At 37.6% G+C, this 15,156-nt stretch overlaps 2 protein-coding genes across 12 annotated transcripts; both read left to right on the top strand.

Moving 5' to 3' along the window:
- Positions 1 to 2,182: 2,182 nt before the first annotated feature.
- LOC109184048 (serine/arginine-rich splicing factor RS41-like) lies at positions 2,183 to 6,118 on the top strand. Of its 5 annotated transcripts, XM_019334114.1 has the most exons (7): positions 2,189 to 2,287; positions 3,039 to 3,179; positions 4,324 to 4,640; positions 4,756 to 4,868; positions 5,012 to 5,250; positions 5,494 to 5,763; positions 5,863 to 6,118. In XM_019334114.1, the coding sequence occupies exons 3-7, from the start codon at positions 4,625 to 4,627 to the stop codon at positions 5,900 to 5,902; spliced, it is 678 nt and encodes a 225-aa protein (XP_019189659.1). In that variant the 5' UTR covers positions 2,189 to 2,287; positions 3,039 to 3,179; positions 4,324 to 4,624; the 3' UTR covers positions 5,903 to 6,118. The 5 variants fall into 5 exon arrangements, with proteins under 5 accessions (XP_019189651.1, XP_019189636.1, XP_019189638.1 ...); XM_019334106.1 differs by lacking the exon at positions 4,324 to 4,640 and having other exon boundaries at positions 2,183 to 2,287; positions 5,866 to 6,118; XM_019334091.1 differs by lacking the exon at positions 4,324 to 4,640 and having other exon boundaries at positions 2,183 to 2,287.
- A 4,048-nt stretch (positions 6,119 to 10,166) lies between these two features.
- LOC109183971 (vacuolar protein 8-like) lies at positions 10,167 to 14,100 on the top strand. 7 transcript variants are annotated; one of them, XM_019334029.1, is made up of 4 exons: positions 10,167 to 10,316; positions 10,647 to 10,708; positions 11,900 to 13,141; positions 13,588 to 14,100. In XM_019334029.1, exons 3-4 carry the CDS (start codon positions 11,915 to 11,917, stop codon positions 14,020 to 14,022), a joined length of 1,662 nt encoding a protein of 553 aa, XP_019189574.1. In that variant the 5' UTR covers positions 10,167 to 10,316; positions 10,647 to 10,708; positions 11,900 to 11,914; the 3' UTR covers positions 14,023 to 14,100. The 7 variants fall into 7 exon arrangements, with proteins under 7 accessions (XP_019189574.1, XP_019189546.1, XP_019189566.1 ...); XM_019334001.1 differs by having other exon boundaries at positions 11,881 to 13,141; XM_019334021.1 differs by lacking the exon at positions 10,167 to 10,316 and adding an exon at positions 10,342 to 10,508.
- The last annotated feature ends 1,056 nt before the right edge of the window (positions 14,101 to 15,156 follow it).

Raw genomic sequence — 15,156 nt, 5'->3', positions numbered from 1 at the left:
TCCTGACTAGCATCCTGCATGTGCACGTCTTCCGATTGGCGATTCGGATCTTGGGGTCCCAATCTTTGCCGCATTTCCGGTCGAAGACGGTCAAAAGCTACCGCTCGGGCAACTTCATCAGGGTCCTCCGCTCGGGCGGGAACCTCTTCTGCTTGCTGGGCCTGCCGTGGTGCCTCCATCGCAACAGCACCCCCCGACCCCAACCGCGAACGAGCCGAGCGTCGAGCCCGGGAAGTGGGCTGATGCTGCGGCTCTACCTGAGCGGCCGGGTATACTGGAGGGGCGGCGGCTGGAGCCGTGTACGCAGGCGTGAACGGTGGGTAACCAACCGGAGGAGTGTAGTACATCGGTTGGCCTGGCCAATACCCATACGGTTGAGGTGGGACCGGGTACGGATACCGACCGGGATACATCATTGGTTGCGGGTATTGCTGACCGGGCGTCTGAAATCCCGGTTGTATGTAGTTCACCGGCTGTTGGGCGGCCGGGTATGTGTTTGATGGATGCGGTGGCGAGAGGTTGAGGTTTAGATTGACTGTCTGACCTTGCTGTTGGGTAGCGTGATGGTCAGATGAGCTCGCCGCATCGGCTTGGTCGTCGGCGAAGTTGTTATATGCCCACGGATACATTGTTGCCAAGAGACCGAGTGCTCGTCAAGACGTAGCTTTGTTGCACAGGTCCCCACGGACGGCGCCAAAATGATACTGCTAATTCTACGCAAGCAATATAAAATAAACCCGAGACCAATTAAAGCAAGTAAAAAATTTTATTGATCACGGTAAAGGCCCTAAGTACAATCTACTTGGTTGCTCTGAGTACCGACTGACTGCGGTCGGGAGTCCCTAGTAACAACCTATCGATCGTCCAAAAGTCCCTTACACTGTAGCTACTGTGGGTATTTATAGCCGCTATGCCGGGGACAGGATTCCAGCCGTTCGGCATGTCCTCCACGTAGCCACCACGTGTCATCCTCCCGGGTACCCTGCCTGTCGATGTAGAGAGCCGCCACGTGTCCTTCGTCAGCTCTCTTGCCAAAGGGCTACCGCTCGGCGGTTGACATCATCGTTCGGGCAACTCCCGGTCGGATCCCGACCGGGTTCTTCACAAGGAGCCCGACCTGTTTACCTGCAAAGACAAAGAGAAAAGGACAAAGGCATCTCGGTCGTGGTGAAGCTGTGTCGGTCGGGATATTCCCTATCACTAGTATAACATTATGTACATTCTTGAACAGCGGGTTTTTTTTAAAGAAAAAACTACTGCCATTCACTGGGGCGGGAAATTTCAAAAAAAAAAATAAAATAATTAAAACGACGTCGTTTTGCATCTGGGCGCATAGTGCAACGCGCGCCGTGGTGTAGGATATAAATTGGGCAAATTATGCTATGCGCACGTGCGCACCTTGCAAGGTGCGCACGGCGCTAAAACGGCGTCGTTTTCCGTGAAAACGACGATGTTTTAACTATAAAAAAAAATTGCGGAAAACGACGATGTTTTAACTATAAAAAAAAAAATTGTTCAAAACGCCGTTAACGGCATATTCGTTATGAAATTATGAATATACAGTTATGACATTATGAATGTACAGTTATAGAATTGTGAATGTATAGTTATGGAATTATGAACTTACAATCATGAACATAGAGCTTCGAAAATTATGAATGTTCGGTATGGAATTATGAATATACAGTATGGAATTATGAATGTACAGTTATGGAATTATGAATGTACAGTTATGGAATTATGAATGTACAGTTATGAAATTATGAACATAGAACTCTGACATTATGAACTTACAATTATGAACATAGAGCTTCGAAAATTATGAATTTACAGTTATTGAATTATGAATGTACAGTTACGGAATTATGAATGTACAGTTATAGAATTATGAATGTACAGTTATGGAATTATGAATGTACAGTTATGAAATTATGAACACAAAGCTGTGAATATATGCTCCTATAACGAAGGGGGAAGATAACGGTGCCTGACGGCACCGTTACCGTGCCCATGATGCACGCTGGGCACGAGCCCACAGCATAACTATCCTATAAATTGCCCTTGTTGCAGAATTGGGCCTATTCATTAATGGACTGCTGTGAGGTAGCCAACGAAAAGCCCAAAAATAAACCCGCCGAAATCTCAATTAAATGTTATTCATTGATACGGCGTCGTTAGTTCAGCCCATATCAGCGAAACCAAATTCTCCCCCTTCGGCGTTCCCGTCACAAGCTGCACGGTAGGGTTTCGATTGATGATCACTCGCTCCGCTGCTTCAGCTGCAAAGGTACACCGCTGCAAATTTCTTCACGGCGCTCTCTCTCTCTCTCTCTCTATCTTTCTGTATATGTCAACTTATATAGATGTTGTTGTTGTTTTCATTTTCGGTTTCTGAATTGAATTGTTTCAGATACGAGTGTTTCAATAATTCGTTACACAAAAGGTTCAATTCTAGTTGAAGTGTTTATCCTTTGGTCGATATGTTTACTAGATCAGCTGGAATTTAGTTCCTATTCAGATTTTGTATGCTACGCGTTTAAATTAAAACAGCTTTATCTTTTGAGCTCATTTTCGATTTGATTTTTTCAGCTTAACTGTGTGTTTTTTTGTTGTTGCTAATATGTGACAAGTTAAACCATCTACATGCTTGCTCACTGTGAAGAGGGTTGGTTAAGTAAACTATTGATGAGAGTGGTTTTGAAAACGAGCTAAAATGGGATGTTATTGGGGAAATACATGGTATAGTAAAAAGTGTTTGTATCATAGTTGCTCATTTGATGAATGGTATTGGATATGTTTAAGAAGGAATAGCTCCCACTAAACTTCGTGCTGGTGTTGCTGTTAATTTGCTCTTTTGAACATAAGTTTGGAATCACCAGCTAAATCAATATATATGGAATGGAATGAATGGTGAGAGAAAACTATCAAAAGTTTTATATCATGATGTGTTGTTAAGTTTTATTCGATAGAGTTATTGCTGCCTTCCTTTATATCTCCTCATCATGTGACTGTGTGGTCACAAGATTGATTCTGTGAAGGGACAAGCAAGTGTTAAGTGGAGACTCATTGCAAAATGAAGCCTATCTTCTGTGGGAACCTGGACTTTGATGCAAGGATGTCTGATGTGGAGCGACTTTTCAAAAAATATGGAAGGGTTGAAAGGGTTGATATGAAGGCCGGTATGTTCTAAATTTTGTTCTTAGTTCTACTTCATTATATTAGAAATGCTTCTTGTCTACTTTTCTTGACTATCTGATCATTAGAATTTGTTTTGCCATATATTTATTCTGCTACTATGTAAAAGTTACAGAGTATCATTATTCTTGGCATTTTGTTTATCTATATTGTCCTTACATTTAGTATATATTTCGACATACAATCTGTATCCAGTCTTCCACAAGTTATACTTGACAAGAAAGTATAAGAAGTTACAAAGCCTTCGTGCTATTGACTGGACAGCTGACAGTCTCAGTTACATTGCCAGAATGGAGTGGAAGCAGTCTTAATTTTTCCAGTAGCATCATCCAGCTTAGCTTCTTATGAGCAGAATTGGGATTAAAACAAATTGCTTGCTTGACATCAGCTCATATCTGGAAAATGCCATTGGGATAATGCTTTAGAAATTAACTTTCCACTTGCTTGGTTAATTGGTTCCTTGATTTACACATACTGCTATCATTTCCTTGCTGGTTGTGTCATGGTTGAAATCAGGGTAACTTAGTTGAATATTGGCACCTTTTTGCCATTTATTTTGAAAAGCTTTGCTCTTGTAGATAACTTCCCAGACACCAGGAATAAATAACCAAAAAAAAAAAATCAGAGTTGTAACTCTCTATCTCTCATTATATCAACACATCCCATGTTAAAGGTTTTGGAGACATTCAGTCCATTCAATCCTACATTTAAGCACAAGAATCTTACCACTTCAAACAGTTTTTTTTTTTTAACCTGTTTTTATGGTATTGTCCATGTGTGGGGTCCTTGGAAGGAGTTGTTGATTTTGGTCAGCAGAATACAGAGGACAGGAAAGTTGGAAGTTTTTCTTCCTTTTCTGGGATTAAAATCTATCAAAAATTTAAATCTTCTAACCAATTAAGGCACTGGCACTGTGGAGGTAGTGGATTCTATTTTCAAAGGCAGTTGTTCCACCCCAATCATTAAATAAATGATAAACTGGGGATTATAAGAATCGAGTAATGTCTTTGCGCCCATGGAAGGATCTGGTCAAGTTATTCTCAATTTCTGTATATATTGTTCTTCCTTGAGAAAAGCACTTTTTATTTTGTAATTAAAGCCACGGACTCAACAGTTTCTTTGGCGCAGGATTACTTGGAACTACCATGATCTTCCCCCGGATGGAGGATTCTCTGCGTTTCTTTTTTGGCTTGTGCCCAAGAATACATGTTATTATGTGTTTCTCAGGGAATCATTATGATCTGCCATGGTCCTACCACCCCACACTTTTCTCAGACCATTGCCCTTAGCATTCCTCATGACCTTGCTCCGTCCTCTCAATTTCTGACTTGTTTCGGCATAGATAGCTTGAGCACCTTGGATCCCGTGGCAGCTGTTGAGTTCATTCAGATTTTTCTTTTTTTCTCTTTCCCTCTTTACCCCCTGACTAATGAGAGTTTTGGGTGGTAAGTTTGTGTAGTGTCCTCAAGTGTCTTGACAGGAGGCATTTTAACCTAGTTTTTATGTATCTAGAAGCGGAACAGTATATGATATGGATCCTTAAGAATTCTAAAATTGCAGGTTTTGCTTTCATCTATATGGAAGATGAGCGTGATGCTGAGGATGCAATAAGAAAACTTGACAGGATTGAGTTTGGCAGAAAGGGGCGAAGACTACGTGTGGAGTGGACCAAGGTGTGCAGGTCATTTATATCTGCAATTTTGTCTCAAAACAGGAGATAGAATGTGGCAGATGTAATTCAATTTGAAGTTCAAATAATCAAATGGTATTTGATCAAAACTTGTACATGCTCAATTTCTTTATTTTTATGCTGCAGCAAGAACGTGGTGCTAGGAAGCCTGACACCTCCACAAGGAGGTCTTCAGCTAACTCAAAACCTTCAAAAACCTTGTTTGTGATCAACTTCGATCCAGTTCATACGCGGACAAGGGACCTGGAGAGGCATTTTGAACCATATGGAAAAATATTGAATGTCAGGATTAGGAGGAACTTTGCATTTATTCAATATGACTCTGAAGACGAAGCCAGCAGAGCACTAGAGGCAACAAATATGAGGTTTGTCCCTTAGGGTATTTTGATATATATCTACCTAGTATTTCCCATTAAACACAAAACCATAGACTACTCCGTAATTGTTTATGTTCCAGAAGCGAGATACTAATTGAATGAAAGTTATAATGTTGAGCCATGAAATATTCTGTAGATAAAATTAGGTGTAGTTTCAAAATTTTGAAATAGGTTGGTCCTTATTGGTTAATAACAGTTTTTATCTATTTTGGACATTTGACCAATATGCAGCAAGTTAATGGACCGAGTAATTTCAGTGGAATTTGCAATTAAAGATGATGATGACAGAAGAAATGGTTACAGCCCTGAAAGAAGAGGCCGTGACTATTCCCCTGACAGAAGAGGAGGCTATGATCGTAGACGTTCCCCTAGTCCATATCGTAGGGATCGGGGTAGCCCTGATTATGGACATGGATCTGTTCCTAATTCCAGGCCTCCACCATCCCGGGGAAGTCCCGAGTACGGTGAGGTGCAAAGCCCTACGAATGACAGATACCAAAGGTGGTTAAATCTAACACTAGTCCTTTTGTTTCCACTTTCTTACTTTGATCCTAACTACATTTTGATCGGATATCCAACCAACCATATTCGTTTATGCAGCAGCCGTTCACCCCCACCACGTGAGAGATCCCGATCCTGAGAAACAAGAACTATGGAGTCAGCATTTGGTAGGAAGGAAGTTTTGCTCTGTTACGTAGCGCAACTCTTCAATCTTCAAATTGTTGTAACTTTACTTTGCATTAACCTATACAGTCAACTTTGAACATTTCTGATCTCCCCTGCGTGATGTAGTTGCTATTTTATTTAGATTGCGGAATTCTAAAAATGCTTTCATGCTCCTAAGATTTTCTCGCTTTCTAGTCCTTGTCGGCGCACCTTACTATTCTTCACCTTCAAAATCTGAGTCTGTTTTTTTACAGTTAAACAGATTTTGTGTCGGTGCAAGTTTTTCAATTGCCGACGGTGCCCCGACTGTTGAAATGATTGATTACAGCTCGCTTAGGTGTCCCGTTACATTCATATACACGTACTTGCAAATTAGGGGAAGATCCGATTATAGATTTGGTGTTTGTGTCGGTTCCGCTTCTAATCTCTGTTTATTTTTTTATTTTTTTATTTTTTAAAGTCTCTGTTTAAAACTATATATAGCGTTAACGTTGACATTCGGGGGCGCATCGTGTAACGCGAACGCCCGACACGAGAATAGACAGCGTTTCGGCACGGCTACGCTGTGCCAAAGCCCCATGACCCCATGCTTCTTGGATGCCTCGCCCCTCCCTTTCTCAAAATCTTTTGAAATCTCCTTTTTTTAATTAATAATAATAATACTACTAGTATTTTAAATTTTGAAATCTTTTAACTCGGTTCAATATTTATACTTCCGATGCTGAGTTGGAATTTAAGTTCATATATATATATATATATATATATATATATATATATATATATATATATATATATATATAATAATAATAATAATACAAATATTTATCAGTTTGAATGGTCCTTTTGTTTAAACTTATTAAATGTTTAAGTAGATATTGGCATGTGTGTATTCTGGTTGAGCCAAGTCATGATTGGATGGCCGAGCTCCTCCTGCCGTTTGTTGAAATTTGCAGGGTATTATCATTTTCAGATCAGTATCCATGATGAGAGAGAAAAGGGAGATTTAAAAAAAAAAAAAAAAGGAGAAAAGAAAAAAGAAAACAAGGTTGTGTGGATCCTTTCCACTCTCATTTTGTTCTACACTTCTACTAGTAGATTACACCATAAATCCTATTTAATTAAGAGAAATTCTATTTGCACCACCCATTTTGCTATTTACACTCCCTATTTAATAGGTGTAATAGCTTTATAGGTGGTGCAAATAAAAAAGTGTTATTTGCACCACCTCATTAAATGTAGTCAAACATTAATCTTTATTTTTTTTTTATTTAATAATCAATCTCTTTATTATTATTATTATTATTATTATTATTATTATTATTATTATTATTATTATTATTATTATTATTATTATTATTATTATTATGTTTTAATGCCTAATTATTTTGTGCAATATTTTTTTAAGTTTTTATTTTCAATACATATTTTTTTTAAGTTTCTTTTTTTCAATACATCTTTTTTTGTTCAATACATGTTTTTTTAAGTTTATATTTTCAATACTTATTTTTGTTTATGTTTTAGTTTTAAAAGAGAGATTTAAAAAAAAAATGGAGAAAAGGGAGATAAAAAGGGAAAAGAAAAAAGAAAACAAGGTTGTCAAGGAAAAAAAATGTGTTTGTGTGGATCCTTTCCACTCTCATTTTGTTCTATCTACTAGTAGATTACACAATGAATCCTATTTAATTAATTTATAATAATAAAATCATTCATTTTATGATTCTCAATACCATAACATTAGGATTTCACAATTGTACGTATTGCTGCACTACAATTTCGTGGCACGTGATTTTGTGTTAAACCTGAATGATTGAGAATTTCCACACCATCATTGCTACACTACTGTACTATACACTACATCTTTTTCAAATTTTGAACTCCCTTTACTGCTGTCGGAAATTATTTTCCTTATCATTTTTATTTTTATTTTTATTTTTTACTTTTTTACATGAATGGCCATGAAAGTTCTAACCAAGAGTGATAGGAATTGTGGAGTGCGTCGAGCACGCCCGAAGGTATAAACGACATTAAAAGATTCTGTGCGACGTGTTTGACCGAGAGAGTGTTAGCAATAATTGAAGTTATAATTTTGAGGTATGATAGTCATGTTTCACATACTCGATCATTCCTTTTAGGGTTTCAAAACTATTTTAATCATTTGTGTTTTGATTGTTGAGTAATTAATTATTTAATTATGTGTTTGTAAGCCAGGCCACATAATAGTCCAAGTCGACAAAATTCAAAAACTAGAATAATTAGGGTGCACATTCAAATCGCACTTGGACTTTACTTAACTTTTCCACACGTACTTCCCCACTTGCCACAGCTTACATGACTCTAATGCTATCATACTACTTTTTAAAGTATATTCAAATAAATTTTGGATACCAAGTGTAGATTAATATTGATTTTTTTTTGGTATTAAATATAATTATATGTGTTATTAGAGTTGTATTAGGTACTTTGTGAGGTTAAGAATTGATAGCGCTTTGTACACACTGAAAGCATACATAGTTTTACTGACGTAAAAGATACTGGTGTTGATTGACATTGTAAATTTTTATCGTTTAAATAGTCTCTGAGCTATTGCATTTTTGGAGGTTAAAATTGACTAGATTTAGTTGCATAAATATTAAAAATATACTAGTTTTAATCTTCATACAAGTGAAATATTTTCAGTAGTTGGAGGTTAAATATGATCTATTTGAACTTAATGACCAAAAGTGAAAAATGTAATAATTGTAGAATCATATTGAAATTCACTCAAAGTTTATCTAGTTTTCTATATTACTATTAATATCTTTTATTAAATTTAAATTGATCGGTAAGATTACTTTTATTGACTTTTGACACGTAAAAATGAAATATTTCGTCAAACATACTCATATTTTTTTTGATAGAAAATGAGTTTTGATGTAGTAGCTATATTTCTCACCTAAGAGCATCTTCAATGGATGAGATTAAATTGGGATAAAAAGGAAGAAAGAGAGATAAAACAATTGAAGGGGAGCAAATCATATTTTCCGGAGAGAAAGTTCTCTCCGGAGAATATGAGGTCTGTGCATTTAATGGCGCTTAGTGGGCGACAACTAGTTCCCTAGTTTAGCAGCGCATTTAGCTGAAATGTTAATTATCAAGCTAAATACACCTCAACAGCTATTTAGCCGTTGAATGTGTATTATTATTATTATTATTATTATTATTATTATTATTATTATTATTATTATTATTATTATTATTATTTTAATTAGGATGTTGGAAATTATTTAAAAAGTTCTTATTTCAATTTAAATATCGTACAAAATGATAGATTTTAATTTAAATTTTTATGTGATTTGAATTAAATTAAAATATATTTTATTTCGTTATTGAAATTTATTTTTATTTAAAATTATTGTTATAAAGTTGAAAGTATTAATTATACAAAAATTAATAAAGTAATATATAATATATAAGAGTGAGAAAAAGTATAGCCCACAAAAATGGAAAAAAATGGGAAAAGGATTAGAGAGAAAATTAAGAAGGAAGATTAAAATGTAAGAAAGAAAAGTTGTGCACACAAAATAGAGAGATCATAAGAGAACCATTATGGATGCCCTAACATATCATAAAGGAATTAATAGAGAGATAAGAAGAGAACCATTATGGATGCACTAACATATCATAAATGAATTAATAGAGAGATAAGAAGAGAACCATTATGGATGCCTTAATATATCATAAAGGAATTTGATATCTCAACCAATTAAAACATAAAGAGTCAATATCACGGAGGCTCGATCCCACAATTTTCTACTTAAGGGAGTAATTTTGTGTCATTATACCATAAAATTCATCTAGGAAAGTAATTTAACGTTATTAGACCACAAGATCCTTGAAAATTTTGAAGTTTATTAGTAATCCGATTAGCAAGAGGTGGTAAGATTATTCTTTTTAAAATATCCAACCATGAATTTCCCCAAAGGCACGCATGCAATTTTAAACACTGCTTCGTTCAGTCTCTCTCATACGTGGCACAGCAATCCTGCCATGTCAGTCCCTCATCCTCGATAACGTTAAACTACTTGCTCATAAATTCCCAAAATACGGAAGTTGCACTTTCAAATTTCAGCTCAACGGTCTGATCTACTGTTCCTCCCCCGCAATCTCCACCGTCAAATACCTACACGCCCTCACTATCTATCTGTACACCATATACAAAGAGAGCCACTTGGAAATTTGGAAACTGGAGGTGAGAAGAAGACAACTCTCACTTGGTCTTTGCAGATAGAGAGAGATAGAGAGAGAGAGAGAGATTTTTGATTTTTGAATGGAGATTGAGATGGTTGTCTTGTTCTGCTAGAGCAAGCTGGAGTGCATAAACTAGAAGAAAAAAGAAGAAAAAACTCTGGGTCTGTATCCATTCTGCTTCTTCTTCTTAGTTTCCCTTCAAAAATTTTGAATATTTGATTCAAAGTTTCAGTCTTTGAACTAAACCAAACACCTCTTTCACCTTAGAGTTTCCATTTTCTGGAAGAATTTCTCAGTTTTGGTCACAAGTGAGCTAAATCTACTGTTTGATCCCTGTTTCTGTGTCTTTTAAGGTTGGGTTTTTCCACTTTCCCAACATTTTTTTAATGTTAAAAAGCTGCTAAATTTTCAAATTCCAAATTATGCCATTCTTGAAAGCTTAGATTATTGTTTTGGCTAACAGCATTTGTGATTTTTGGTTGTTGAAACAGTGTTGGAACAGTCCCAGTAACTCCTTAAAGCTTTGGATGACTTGAATCCCAGTCAACTTGAGGTATAAAGATCAATTATTTCTGTTTATTCTCTTCCACTGCAGCCTATTTTGTTTTGTGAGTACTGTTTGAGATATTTTGCCATTTTTTCAAGAATATAAGTAGAGATAAAGACTTCTCTTCAAAGCAAAGACTCTTTCTTTTTCCATACCATACATAAATACCACTCATGTATGCACTAACAGTTGATATATGAATTTAAAGTTTTAACAATTTAAAAAAAATACATAAAACTGTGGGTCTCTACTTCCCTTGAAGGTTTGGCTTTTCTCTTGGCCATTGGATAAGATCTATATGCTTAAAGCTATCATATTCTTGAAGTAGAATTCAATACTTCAATCTAGAGTAAGTATCAAATCCTATATAACTTTATTGCTTGATCACTGAACTACCCAGAACGGGTAAACCTCGACTTGTGATCCTAGGTAAACAGTCTAGGTTGTCCATAGTTGACTCAAGCAAGAAGGTCAATAGACTCCTTTCACTAAAAATAGAACTTAGAACCTTATGATTACTAAGGTTGTCTGCGAAATCCATAGAATAGACATCACACGTGTGCAGGGCTGTTGAGACATATGGTGAAAGTATCTACCGACTGCTTTTATTATGGTTGTAGGATAGGCGTTGGAAGTTTCTGTCTTTCACTTTCATCACCAGTTTTTTAAATGGTTTCTTTTTCTTGTATTTAATGACTGTTTGAATCATATGATTCCATAAAAGTTGTTTGAGAAAACGTTTGTGGGTCGGCCATGGTAGCTGCCGTGTCCCTTTTCGTTTTAAAGGAATGAGCTTTGTGTGATCATATCAAGATTCTCGAAAACTCTGTAATTTGGCCCCTTCCCCATTTATTATTTATAGCTTCTATAGTTTAATGTTCATCATTGATACACCACCAAAAGCTTTCATCTTTATATGACAGATCACATAGATGATTTCTTAAATGCTTTCCCTATCTCAACCACCCCTTTTTGTTTGGCTCCATGAAAGCTGTTCCTTCCATTCTGTCAAGAACTTCATTTCTTGATATGGCTGATTCGAATTATTAAGCTATAACTGGTAGCGAATGCGTAACTTTATTTCTTAATACTGCCACGAGAGGTAGGGTTCTGACTTGGCCCTTTTGCCCTCGGCCCAACACTGATTTCTGAAAGTTTGATTGTTTTCTATGGTGCAGATTTTTCCTGTGATTCCAGCAAAAGTCTGAGAAAATGGGTGAAGATTGTGGGAAAAACGGGGGCGAAAACTTGTCTGCAGAAGAGTGGCTAGTGAAAGCACAGCAGCTTGTTCCTGAGGCTCTAAAGAGGGCTAGAGAGGTGAAAGGATTTCCAGGGAGGTGGAAGATGATTGTTTCGAAATTGGAGCAAATCCCTTCAAAGTTATCAGATTTGTCAAGCCATCCATGCTTCTCCAAGAATGCTCTCTGCAAAGAACAGCTGCAGGCAGTGTTGCAGACACTGAATGAAGCTATGGAGATGGCTGAGATATGTGTGGGAGAAAAGTATGAGGGAAAGCTTCGAATGCAAAGCGATTTGGATGCTTTATCTGGGAAACTGGATTTGAATTTGCGCGATTGTGGGCTGTTGATCAAAACAGGAGTTCTTGGGGAAGTCACTTTCCCAGCAGAGGCTGATTCAGGGGATTTGAATTTGAGAGAATTGCTTGCCCGGCTTCAAATCGGGCACTTGGAGGCGAAACACAGAGCGATCGATTGCCTTTTGGACGCCATGAAAGACGACGAGAAGAGTGTTCTTGCTGTTCTAGGGCGCAGCAATATTGCAGCCCTAGTTCAGCTCCTAACCGCTACTTCTCCCAAAATGAGAGAGAAAACGGTAACTGTGATATGCTCGTTAGCGGAATCGGGGAACTGCGAGGATTGGCTGGTTTCGGAAGGCGTTCTCCCGCCGCTGATCCGCCTGGTGGAATCCGGCACCGGTTTGGGGAAAGAGAAGGCCGCGATTTCTCTCCAGAGACTCTCGATGTCGCCGGAAACGGCTCGCTCGATCGTCGGCCACGGCGGCGTTAGGCCGCTGATTGATATTTGCAGAACCGGCGATTCTGTCTCTCAGGCCGCCGCCGCTTGCGCCTTGAAGAACATCTCCGCCGTGCCGGAGGCGCGGCAAGTGATGGTTGAAGAAGGCATAATCAAAGTCACGATCGATCTCCTCGACGGCGGCATTCTTCTCGGCGCAAAAGAGTACGCCGCCGAGTGCCTGCAGAATCTCACCTCCAGCAACGATAGCCTCAAACGATCCGTCATCTCCGAGGGCGGAATCCGCAGCCTCCTGGCGTATTTAGACGGCCCGCTGCCGCAGGAATCCGCCGTCGGCGCGTTGAGAAACCTAATCAGCCATGTCGCCATGGATTCCCTGGTTTCTCTGGGAATCATTCCGAGACTAGTTCACGTCCTGAAATCCGGCTCCATTGGAGCCCAACAGGTAAGATTTTTCTAATAATAGCTTATAGCTGGGCAGAGTTTATTTAGAAATTTATAACTTATTTTTCAAGAACTTTAAGAGCTAACTTATTTTAAGTCACTGATAAACTTATGTTTAGTAATGTTTATGAAATAATTTAGTAAATTAAAATAAGAGCTTATTTTGACTAATAGTTTCCAATTTTTTTTTTTTTTTTTCATCTTTTTACTTCTAAAACTCTTTTGACCTTTTTTTTTTTTTTTTTTTTATTAGCTTATCAAAAAGTTAATTTTATCCAACACTGCATAATTTGACGGCTCTTCAATTTTCAGCTTCTAATTTATAACTTTTTAACTTTCACCTACTTGCTTGTTAGCTTTTCAGCTAAATTTGTCAAACATAGTCATTATATAATAGAATTTTAATCGAGTGGTGCAAATTGAGTAGGCTTATTGTTTGAACTGCAGGCCGCAGCTTCAGCTATATGCAAAATCTGCACTTCCACCGAAGCGAAATCCATCGTAGGCGAAGCAGGATGCATCCCTCTTCTGGTGAAATTGCTCGAGGCGAAAGCGAATAGCGCAAGAGAAGTTGCAGCGCAAGCCATTGCTAGCCTGATGAGTGTTGCGCATAATTGCAGGGAGATTAAGAAGATGGATAAGAGTGTGCCGAATTTGGTTCAATTATTGGAGCCGAGCCCGCAAAACACAGCCAAAAAGTATGCAGTTTCGTGCCTTGCGTTGCTCTCCTCGAGCCACAAATGCAAGAAGCTGATGGTTTCGTATGGGGCGATTGGGTACCTGAAGAAGCTCTCTGAAATGGATGTTCCAGGTGCCAAAAAGTTGCTCCAGCGTTTGGAGAGAGGGAGACTCAGAAGCTTGTTTACCACAAAGCTAGTGTAATGTAATCCCCAACTGTATGTGTTTGAATAATATTTCATATTACTTCTAATGGAAAATGCTTATTTCCTGTATGTGTTTACCACTCAGAATTAGGGGTATAAATGATCAGAGTTGTTCAATCAAAGTTGGGCTCAAGTTTGATCAATTTCGAGCTCGAGTTTACTCATTTCGTAATCGAGTCGAATTCAAATTTAAATGTTTTAGTCTTATTGCTCATTAAGTCGTCCACGAATCATTTATAACACACAATTAAAGTCAAGCGACTTGTGAACCGCTCGGTCAAAACTTGACTTGAGCTCGGCCAACTTCAAACTCGAGCCAACTCGTTTCATAATCGAGCCGAGCTTGAGCTTCAATTTTTGAGTTCGATCGAACTCGAGCTCGGCTCGATTATACCCCTACTTAATATTACTTAATTATAGATCAGAGTCCATTAAATAATGAATGTTCAATAGTCAAAGCTTTTTTTAATAAATCAGTATCCCACTCGGATGATTTAAAAAAAAAAAAAAAAGAATAGTAACAAAAAAAAAAAATGGTCGGACTATATATATATCTTAATTAATTAATTTGTTGGCACAAGTTATGATGTAATAATATTAAAGTAATTGGAAAAAAAATGGGGATTAAAATTGTAAAAATGTTTCAGCAGGATTCCATATTAGTGTTTTAATAACTTATATCCATTAATGATGAATTATGATAATCTTCTTAGGCTGACAGTTTTAAGAGTGCAACACAAAAAAAAGCAGATCGAAAGAAAGACAGTCAAAAGCCTTAATTGAATTCTTGATAGCACCCAAGTCTTACTCATAACTGATGCCATAATTGCATATTATCTCACTTTGTAACTTTTCCCAGACTCCACTAATAAGTACCATTGCTAAAACTTGCATCCATATAATTCTGCATCTTCATCCTTCAAGCCATTAGCCATGGCAGAAGATGATGACCAGAAGCTTGATCTCAGACTGGGATTAGGTCACTGCAGCCTGCCAAAAGAGGATAACTCACCAAAGAAAACAAGTGGTTTTGGTGTTTCTTTGGATCTCTCCCTTCCATCACACTCAAATGACATTATTGAGAGCTCCAAAACCTTAATGGAATCCCAGAATTCTTACAGGACCAACAACA

Source organism: Ipomoea nil, unplaced genomic scaffold (genome assembly GCF_001879475.1).
Source record: "Ipomoea nil cultivar Tokyo-kokei standard unplaced genomic scaffold, Asagao_1.1 scaffold0188, whole genome shotgun sequence".
In the NCBI taxonomy this organism is placed as follows: Eukaryota; Viridiplantae; Streptophyta; class Magnoliopsida; order Solanales; family Convolvulaceae; genus Ipomoea; species Ipomoea nil.
The sequence above is the reverse complement of the archived record's forward strand: the minus strand, read 5'-3'. Positions and strand labels throughout refer to the sequence as shown.

Bases quoted from the DNA above. Each gene is read 5' to 3' on its own strand.
- LOC109184048 (XM_019334091.1), top strand. From the start codon at position 3,074: ATGAAGCCTATCTTCTGTGGGAACCTGGACTTTGATGCAAGGATGTCT. The intron at 5,251-5,493 runs GTTTGTCCCTTA...ACCAATATGCAG, and splicing joins CTAGAGGCAACAAATATGAG to CAAGTTAATGGACCGAGTAA. The intron at 5,764-5,862 runs GTGGTTAAATCT...TCGTTTATGCAG, and splicing joins ACGAATGACAGATACCAAAG to CAGCCGTTCACCCCCACCAC.
- LOC109183971 (XM_019334029.1), top strand. From the start codon at position 11,915: ATGGGTGAAGATTGTGGGAAAAACGGGGGCGAAAACTTGTCTGCAGAA. The intron at 13,142-13,587 runs GTAAGATTTTTC...TTTGAACTGCAG, and splicing joins GCTCCATTGGAGCCCAACAG to GCCGCAGCTTCAGCTATATG.